Source organism: Crocuta crocuta, unplaced genomic scaffold, assembly GCF_008692635.1.
Source record: "Crocuta crocuta isolate KB4526 unplaced genomic scaffold, BGI_CrCroc_1.0 scaffold675, whole genome shotgun sequence".
NCBI lineage: Eukaryota > Metazoa > Chordata > Mammalia > Carnivora > Hyaenidae > Crocuta > Crocuta crocuta.
Genome location: NW_027528796.1, coordinates 764,523 through 774,172, shown reverse-complemented (window position 1 = coordinate 774,172; position 9,650 = coordinate 764,523). Strand labels below are relative to the sequence as shown.

The following is a 9,650-nucleotide window of genomic DNA, read 5'->3' as shown; positions in this document are numbered from 1 at the left end:
GGGCATCTGGAGGGTGTGAGCAGGGCCGGAGAAGGGGGGTGTGGCCCAGCTGAGGAGAGAGAGGGGTGGGGTTATCCCCTCCCCCCACCACTGATGACCAGTGTGGGGGGGATACTCACGCGCACACACACACACACACACACACACACACAGCCATACACATACACACACACAGCCATACACACACACACAGACACACAGACACAGCCATACACACACACAGACACACACACACAGAGCCACACACTCACACACCACAGCCACACACTCACACACCACAGCCACACACACACACACCACAATCACATAGAGACACACACACATGCACACACTACAGTCACATAGAGACACACACACACACCACAGCCATACACACACACATACATGCACAGACACACACACACACCACAGTCAAATGGAGACACACACACACACACACACACACACACCACAGCCTGAAAGCCCCTTCAACGTTGCAGACAGAGCTCGCGCTCTGGGACGGTTCTTTCTTACAACCGGAAGCAGGAATGATGAGAAGCCAGGCCCGCACGAGCCTCGTGGTCACGATGGGCCACAGCCCAACCTCCCTCCACAGCTCTCTCTGGCCCTTGGTTCATTGGAAGCTTCCGCGGGAGCTGCAGGGCAGACCCCAGACAGACCGTGCCTGGTTAGAGGAGGGGACAGTACCCTCCCCCCCCCGAGCCAGCCGGAAGGGGAGGTGGTCTTCAAACCTGAGTGTGGACCTGACCTTCTCGCCGCAGAGCAGGGCAGGACTGTCTCATCCAGAGAACAGGACACCGGAGGCTGTGTGGTCCCAGCAAAGCTGCTCCTCCTGAGGACGAGTGTCTGGGTGTCCCGATGGGGGGAGCGAGCTTAGCCTGCGGCCAAGGTCACCAGAAGAGAGACTTGCTTCCTGCCCCGTCCTTGCTCCTTGTTCGCTCTCCAGAACCCCCCGGGCCGCAGCGCAGGGGCTGGGGAGGGACATCAAAGCAGGGACAGCGTGGCCTGACCCCTTCCAAGCCTACCCTGCTGAGCTCGGGGAGCGGACGGGAGGCCAGGCAGCGCCCAGGAAGCACCCCGGGTGGACAGAGGCCGGCAGGGGTCGGGCGGGGCTCCAGCCCCCGGGACCCACCGGCAGCCTCACCGGACGAGCAGCTAACGTAAGCGGCTGCCTCCGGCCCCAGGAGGAGCTGCTGGCCTCCTCACCGTGGCCTCCTGAAGCCTCACGAATGTCTAGACGGCCGTGCACGTGGCCGCCGTGTGCAGAAACCCGGGGGCGGGATGAGGCCAGGCCCGAGGTGGAGGGCGGCCCTTCCTGGCTCTGGCCTCTTTGGCTCGAGAGCCGGGGGTCCCAGGCCTCGCCCAGTGGCTGCCCGGGGCAGCTTGGCCTCTCCCAGCCTCCGCGCTTACTGGCTCGCTCCTCCCCAGGGCGAAGCTGGACCCCAAGGCGACCAGGGACGAGAAGGCCCCGTCGGCACCCCCGGAGACCCGGTAGGAAGCTATCTGGGGGAGGCGCTCCTGATTTAAGGGTGGTCCCTCTCCATTTCTGACTCGGGGGACGTCCCACACCCAGGGTCAGGAGTGGTGGCCCAGGCCTGTGCCCCTGTCACCTGGCGGGCGCCTGCCACCCCACCCAGCTGAGCGGGCGCACCCTCAGCTGCCCTGAGCTCTGCCCTCACGGTGGGTGGGAAGGGTGCCCCGGCTCGGTTGGCACTGGAAGATGGCAGCCGGGGCTTGAGGGGCCCTGGGACCACCCCTGGCCTGGTGGGGCAGGGTCGCCCCACCCTGGAGATGGTGTGTTTGAGCTCCCAGGAGACAGAAGGTGAGGAAGAGGCTTGCTCAGCGTGTGGAATCCAGGTGTGAGATCCTGGCTGGAGGCAGATTTGAGTGTCAGTGCATGGAAGTTTCCAGAACTCCTGGATGCGATACCTTCCAGAGGCCATGCTGGAGGAGGGGAGGAAAGTGGGGGCGAGGGAGCAGGGGGCCAGAGCGGATGGAGTGTCGGCCCCAGCACGGGGGAGGGGTCTGCCTTTCTGCCTCCTTGCCAGGAGGTGGTGTGCTGCAGATCCCCCTCCCCCTGCCCAGGCTGTGGGTCGGGGTGACCACCCCCAAAAGAGCACAGGAAGGGGCTGGGTGGGACCTGTCCTCCCCACACCCCTCAGGGGACCCCCTCGGGTGGCCTAGACCCTCTCCCTCTGCCCCCTGCTCGCTGGGTGTTCCCAAATCCTCCCTGCAGGGGTGAGGTGGCTGGCTGGCCCGCGGAGGACTCTGAGCCTGAGCCGGGACTGGGGACCTCCCAGTGGGCANTGGCCTTTCGTGTGGAGAGAAATTTGGAATTGGGATTTTAACAAAAAAGTGATTTAAAAACCAAGAAAGAAGCAGCTGCAGCTGCAATAGGGTTGCTGAGTCTCCTGACGGAGCGTTAACAACGCACCCGGGTCCAGTGTGGGTGCGGGGGGCGGGCGCCCACTTCCGTGGGTCCAGCTCGTGGGAACCCCCCTCGCACATAATTCCAGGCAGGGCTCGCCGGCCGTGTGAGCGGGAGAGGCACCGCTGGGCCCCGGGACCGCCCGCACAGAGCCGGACACTTCTGAGCGTCTGGTCCCCCCTCTCGGAGTAAAATAGGCCTAGAAGCTCCTTGGCTTGTAGACACAAGGCCCCGTAAACAGGCCACGTCCCCTGTTTGGGAGAAGCAGTCAAGTCAGTAGCTCCAGCAGAAGGGCTTAGTCCCCCGGTCCCTGAGCCTCCCCCGCAGGGACCCATCTTACTTTCTTCTAAAATCTAGTTTCTTCTAGAAACCTTCCAGACAAAGCATGGGGAGTGAGGGTGCGGGGGTACGGGTTCCGTTGACACAGCCCACGGCCCCACCTGTGCGCCCGCGGAGTGGCCCGTCTGGTCTGCTGTCGCCGCGCATGCAGGCAGCCTCCAGGGTTTTGCTCTGCAGAAAATCCCGGAAGTAAATATCCGTGCTCGTCTGTCTCACTCAGCTCGTTTGTCTCCATTTGTCTGTCCGTCCATCCATCCATCTTGAAATACTTCCAAGGCTACATCCAGAATGTGAATTCTTAGCAGCATAATGTCTTGGCCAAGTGACGTGTGTATGTTTTCTGCTTGACCTGCCCCACTCACGCTCGCCAAGAGTGTAAAGCAGCCACTGCATCTGCACCTCCGCACACAGGACGGAGTCCCCTCCCTGTGCGTCACGCGCCTCAGGGGCAGCCCCGGGCTCTGCGGCTCCGCGCCAGGGTCTACGGGAAAGGCCGAGCGGGGCCCCCTCAGCGGTCCCTTCTCCGCTGTGTCTGTTTCCAGGCTGAGGTGCAGGAGGCTCGTAGCCACAGATCTATTTTGTCGTCTGCGTGTGGCTTTGTCCCGGGAGCCTGTGGTTCAGGATGTCCTGCTCATTCACAAGATTCCAAATACCTTCCCCCTTTTCCTGAACTCTCGGCTTCCTCTTTGATGCAACCACTAGGGTCAGAAGCGGGGGCGGCTGGACCTTTTCTGTGAACAGCGAGGCGGCGGGCACAACAGCCACCTTTCCTGGTGCTGGGGGTTGTGACCTCGCTCCTCTGCGTCTTTCTGGATTCCCTGCCCCCGCTGTGACGCGGTGTCCTCAGGGGGGCTGCTCTGGGCGCCTGCGACCTTCCCAGGCTCCCCTGCCTTCCTCAGGCGGCGTGGCTGTTCCCCAGGGATGGTCAGTGCGGCCAGGACACGCCGGCCACCATCCCGATGGTCTGGTCCCTCCCACGAGGCCCAACTAGGAAGTTGTTCAAGGCGCTGAAGCGTAAGACGCTAAGAGGGGGAAGTGTCGCTGGGCTTCACCCCGGTAGCACCTGCTTGTCCCAGGGTGACTGTCACCATAAAAGCCAGACCCGCCGGAGACCGCGGGGAGGTCCCGCGCCCCCAGCCCGTGGCCCAGCTGGGGAGGGTCTGCTCCTGGCTGGTGGCTCTCTGGTTGCTTCTTCTCCTGAACCCTCTGTGAAGGGGTGGGGAGGTCAGGAGGCTGTGGAATCTGGTTTGTCCACACTGGACGTCCGCCTTCCCGGCCTCAGCGCGGTTTCTGCCTCTGGAGCGGCCTCCCTCCTGACCCCGTCGTGGCCCCACGACTCCAGACCCGCTAGGCCGTTGGCTTCTGCACCAGGGTGTCCATGCAGATGTTTCTGGGAAGTGAGTTTTCGCAGAGCAGAGGAGGGTCCAGAAACCGGAGGGAGGGTACAGTCCTGTACCCCTGCCAGGCCTCGGGCCGTGGCCCCGCGGCGGGCACCGCTGCCTCCCCGTGTGGACGCCAGCCCTGCCCACCCGGAGCGGGGGCCCTCGGGCCGTGTCCCAGGAGGCGCTGGGGCAGCTCTGCAGAAACTGTCCCCCGCATGGCCCTCCGCGGTCTGCGGGGTCACCGTACCCCTGTCCCCTGGGGCCCGGGACGCGCCTGCCCCTGGCCTGGCCTGGGGTACAGAGGGCCTCTGCTCCTCATTCTCCCTCCTGGCCCCCGTTTCATGTTCCCAGACCTACCCCTACCCGAGGTGGGGGCTGCTGGTCCTCACGGTCGGGAGCAAGGCCCCAGGCTAAGTGAGTGATGCTGACGCCTGAGGCCGGAGCCGGACCCTCCTGTGGTCGCCTCAGGGGCCTCCCGGCTGCCCGCTGCCCGATGGGACCGGCCGGATATGGGAGGTTGTCGCCTCTGTGAGAGGGGCCTAGTGAAGACAATCTCACCAGGAGGCATCCGCCTGATGATGGGCTGGCAGGCGACCTTCGGAGTCCAGGGTCATGGCTGGCGGGGTCCCGGAGGGGCCAGGCAGGCCAGCCGGCTCCATGTGTGGTTCGTGCTCACCCGTTCTTGGGGCCCGGCTGGGGGTGTCCCTGAAGTGCTCAGGGGACCAAGACTGTGGAGCCAGAAAGGCAGGCAGCCGGCCTCCAGGGAGAGGTGTGACCCACAAGCAGGCCCCCAGCAGGGTCTGGGGCCCGGAGGGCGGGGGCGGGGCTCAGAGGGGTCTGACACGCATGTCATCTTTGCAGGGCGAGGCTGGCCCCATTGGACCTAAAGGGTACCGAGGTGACGAGGGGCCTCCAGGGCTTGAGGTGAGTAGCCCCCCTGCCCCCANGTCTAGGCAGATGCATAAATGTTTTATGGCATCTGTGTCTTTCAGGAAACTTGAAAAATGTAGAAAAAAAAATAAAACAGAAAATTGAAATCTAAACCACTACCACCCAGAGATAAACAATACAAAACATTTTAGCTTTTTTCTTTCCAATTTATTTTTCTTGTTTCCATATTATGCCTTATAAATTTGGCTTTACAAAGTTGTTGTTCTTTTAATTTTGTCATGAAATTTTCTGAAACCCTGAAGATGTTGCAGACCGTGGCTGACGTGTGTTTGCGCGTGCCGTGCGTGCCGTGTCCCTGTTTCTCTGAGCTCCAGAGTTGGCACCCCCAGCCCCAGGGGTCTGGTGGGTTAGGGTCATAGCCCCATTTCTGGTCCCGTCCCGGGGGTGCTGCAGGGGGTGCGACTCCCGTCGGGGTCGGTTGGCCCCGTTACACCGTGTCCAGGACAACGGATTTAAAACCCTCCTCGTAGTGGCTGCTGTGCGGGGGACTAGACACGTGCTGTTTTACGTCGCTCGGCCCCCCCACTTCTGCAGAGACGTGTCGTGCCCCCGGGCCTGCACTGCTCACTGCCTGGATGTCCACGTAACTTTCCCCAACCCCCTCCCCCTCCTTAGGGCGCCAGAGGGGCCCCAGGGCCTGCAGGACCCCCCGGAGACCCCGGGCTGATGGGCGAAAGGGTGAGTGGTGGTCCCGAGGGCTCGGGGCCTGGGCGGGGGCGGTGCCCGGCTGCTGGGGCCTGTAGGCCCTGGCTCGAGCCCAGGCCCCTGCAGGGAAGAGGGTCCCGGCCGCAGTGTCTGGACAGGTGTGCCCTCCACGAGTGACTGTCCCCTCTGTCTAGGGCACTGCCGGCGCTGCCCCTCCCACTCCGAAGTCTGGGGACGCACAGGGCAGTCCTGGGCAGGGGGGGTCCCTGGGGGCCTTCCTGTGCCTGGGCGATGCCCAGTGACCGGACTTGGTCTGCTCTCCGCAGGGGGAAGACGGCCCACCCGGAAACGGCACTGAGGGCTTCCCTGGCTTCCCTGTGAGTGCCCCAGACCCCTTGCTAACACCCCCTTTGAGCCAGCCGGGTGGGACCCAGGACCATGGGCTGGACCAGGATGTCATGGAGGGGATTATCCATTGGTCACCCTCCCCCCCTCCTCGGCCAAACCAGAGCCTGGCCTGACTGGCCTGCCTTCCCCTGCAGGGCTATCCAGGCAGCAGGGGCCCCCCCGGGATAAACGTGAGTACACGCCCACTGTTGGGCTACTGCTGTGTTCACACGCACCCATGCGCCACACGCACGCACACCTTCACACGTGGCCCCAGCACAGGCTTGGCCCCGAGGCCCCTCCCACGCGTGTCTCAGCCTGTGGGAGCCCCTGCCCTGGGCACCGACGCGCCCCTCGGCCTTGGGTGCCCTCCGGCTGGCGCTCGGCTGCGGGGCCTCCCCCAGGAAGACCTGCCCGACGGCCCTGTGTCTCCTCTCTTCCCTGTAAAACTTCGGCTTCCTGAAAAGCAAATGCAGCGCTGTGACCTACGGTCCATAAGGCTGATTGGAAACAGNCGCTCGCCTGCGTGGAGATGTGGCTCTGCCCCCGCCCAGCCGACGGGCCTGCCTCCCCTGGAGCCCAGGCCCTCAGCACCCACCCCGTCCCGGGCCGGGGTCCCAGCCACACACACATCCCCGGAGGGTCTCCTGCAGACCCTCCGCCACGCCGACCGCGCGCTCTCCTGTCACCCGCAGGGCACCAAAGGCTACCCTGGCCTCAAGGGGGACGAGGGAGAACCCGGAGACCCTGGAGAGGACGTGAGTGCAGAGCCCACCCAGGATGTTGGGAAGTCACCACCGGGGGCTGTAGAGGGAGGCAGCTGCGTGCCACCCGGGCTGCTGAGGCTCTGAGGGTGGGCGTGGGGGGATCCGGACACACGGGACGCGGGCAGAATGCAGCGGGCTGGTTGGTGGCGGCTGGGTCTGGTGACACTGTGCTGTTCCCTTCCAGAACAATGACATCTCACCCCCGGGCGTCAAAGGAGCCAAGGGGTACCGGGGCCCCGAAGGCCCCCAGGTGAGTGGGTGCGGCCGGCCGAGGTAGGGCTGGAGTTCCGAGGCTGCAAGGGGTAGGGGTGGGAGCTGGGGAGTAGGTCCCCGGGGAAGGCTTCAAGGAGGCTGGCACTTGGACAGCAGAGTTGGGAGGGAACGGGCAATTTCAAGGGTTGTGGGGGCTCAGAGAAGGGGAAGCAGCCAGTCAGCAGGTGAGACACGAAGGGAGCACAGCAGAGCCCGGGGTGGGTGCCTGTGGGGGCCCTGCCCATCAAGGTGGCACAGTCAGACTGGGGAGAACTATCCCCCCAACGGTGAGGCCCATGCCCGGCCCACCCGCTGGCCCCCGGACCAGGGAGTAAGTGCCGGCCAGTGATCCCAGAGCAGATGGCAGTTAGCGGCTCTCCACCAGCCCCGCGCACGAAGGCGTTCAGGGGCTCCTCGTGGGAGGTGGGGTCGGCCCAAAGGCCAGGAGGGTGAGGGTGGGCTTGCTCAGGGCTCCCGTCAGACCCGCAGCTCAGGAAGGGATGCGCCCTTACCAGTTTTTTCCGGTGCTTCCTCTGACAGGGATCCCCAGGACACACAGGACCACCAGGGCCAGATGTAAGTGGGTGTCTGTGAACATCCCCGGGGGCCGTCCACTCTGGCCAAGGATCCGTGGGGTGGGGAGCCATGACCCAGTGGAGGAACGAGGAGGGGCCACGCATCAGTGACCACGTCAGGCGCCCCCGCTTCGGGGTGCCTAGTACTCCAGAAAGTCAGAGCTGCGGCCCCACCCTGTCCCGCTGCGGCCCCCAGGGTGGGCGACCAGCTCAGCCCCTGGTGCCCGTGTCTCTTCCCCTCCAGGAATGTGAGATCTTGGACATCATCATGAAAATGTGCTGTGAGTATCTCTATTGTCTCCGTTGGAAGGAACTGGGCGCCTCTGGCCCCTGCACCCACCGCTGGCGCTCGCAGAGGGAGGCAGACGGGGGGGGGGCGGGAGTGTGCCCCACCCATGAGAAGGTCCCCGGAGGTGGAGAGCGCGGGCCAAGCCCCTGTCACCCCCCGCCGCCCCGTCCGGGTGGCCGGAGCACCGGGCAGAACAGCCCACCCTGGTGAGGGCGACCCAGGAGGGCGGGGGGCTGGCAGAGGGTTTATGACCTGATTTCTAATACGACGTGGAGTCTCGACTGGAATGTAACTGCTTTCTCCTCTTTTCCCCAGCTTGCTGTGGTGAGTCATTTGAATATTTCTAGAGGGTTCCCTGTGGGTGGCAGGGCTGTGCCCCCTCCTCCTAGTTTATGCTGTAGAGCAGCAGGGAGCCTCACGCCCTCCCCGAGCCACCATGGCCTTGGGGCGCTGGCCCGTCCCCGTCCTCGCCACGGGAACTCACGAGGCCAGCCACAGGCGGGGCCCAGAAGCCCCAGGTCCCGGCTGGAGGGCGAGTTCGGCCGAGCGGGGCCCTGGGACCCCAAGGGCTGACCCCTTCCTTGCCTGCAGAGTGCAAGTGTGGCCCCATCGACATCCTCTTCGTGCTGGACAGCTCGGAGAGCATCGGCCTGCAGAACTTTGAGATCGCCAAGGACTTCATCATCAAGGTCATCGACCGGCTGAGCAGAGACGAGCTGGTCAAGGTGAGGCAGACCCACCCTGGTGCTTCCCAGGGACACCAGGCTGGAAAGGGGAGGCTCCCAGGGACTTTGTCACAAGCCGTAACCTCCACCCACCAGAGTGTGGGTGTCAGGGGGCTTGTGGGGCAGGGACGGATGGTGGGTGGAGGAGTGGCTGTGGGGCCCCCATGTCCCCTCCTGACCTTGGCGCGTGACACGTGCAGTTTGAGCCCGAGGAGTCGCACGCGGGCGTGGTGCAGTACAGCCACAACCAGATGCAGGAGCACGTGGACCTGAGAAACTCCAACATCAAGAACGTTCAGGAGCTCAAGGAGTGAGTGCCGTGTGCCGGGCCACCACCGCCCTGAAGGCCCCTGGCAGGCCCCCAGCCCGTGCCGCCCGGCCCTGCCCCCGCCCAGCCCTGACAGTACGCGCTCTGGCCCCACAGAGCCATCAAGAAGCTGCAGTGGATGGCGGGGGGCACGTTCACGGGCGAGGCCCTGCAGTACACGCGGAACCAGCTGCTGCCGCCCACGACCAACAACCGGATAGCACTAGTCATCACTGACGGCCGCTCCGACACCCAGAGGGACCCCACCCCGCTCAACGTGCTCTGCGGCCCGGACATCCAGGTGGGGCCCCCCCACACCACACGCTGTCCCCCCCGCCCCCGGAAGGTGGGGACTTTGTCCGCCTGGGCCACGCCGACACCGTCCCTCCCCCGCAGGTGGTCTCCGTTGGCATCAAGGACATGTTTGGCTTCGTGGCGGGCTCCGACCAGCTCAACGTCATCTCCTGCCATGGGCTGGCGCCCCAGGGCCCACCGGGCATCTCGCTGGTGAAGGAGAACTACGCCGAGCTGCTGGAGGACGCATTCCTGAAGAACATCACCACCCAGATCTGCATAGGTGGGTTTGGGGGGCTGCTTGCGGGG

General features: G+C 64.5%; 1 protein-coding gene across 1 annotated transcript in view; it reads left to right on the top strand.

Moving 5' to 3' along the window:
- COL6A1 (collagen type VI alpha 1 chain) overlaps window positions 1-9,650 on the top strand; it is a 20,547-nt gene that overhangs the window by 8,371 nt on the left and 2,526 nt on the right. Inside the window, exons 20-33 of the mRNA XM_077755389.1 lie at window positions 1,429-1,491; window positions 5,011-5,073; window positions 5,716-5,778; window positions 6,072-6,122; window positions 6,288-6,323; window positions 6,828-6,890; window positions 7,084-7,149; window positions 7,692-7,727; window positions 7,971-8,007; window positions 8,331-8,339; window positions 8,607-8,740; window positions 8,941-9,050; window positions 9,165-9,348; window positions 9,444-9,624. Coding sequence (XP_077611515.1) covers window positions 1,429-1,491; window positions 5,011-5,073; window positions 5,716-5,778; window positions 6,072-6,122; window positions 6,288-6,323; window positions 6,828-6,890; window positions 7,084-7,149; window positions 7,692-7,727; window positions 7,971-8,007; window positions 8,331-8,339; window positions 8,607-8,740; window positions 8,941-9,050; window positions 9,165-9,348; window positions 9,444-9,624 — 1,096 coding nt within the window. The remainder of the gene's footprint in view (window positions 1-1,428; window positions 1,492-5,010; window positions 5,074-5,715; window positions 5,779-6,071; window positions 6,123-6,287; window positions 6,324-6,827; window positions 6,891-7,083; window positions 7,150-7,691; window positions 7,728-7,970; window positions 8,008-8,330; window positions 8,340-8,606; window positions 8,741-8,940; window positions 9,051-9,164; window positions 9,349-9,443; window positions 9,625-9,650) is intronic.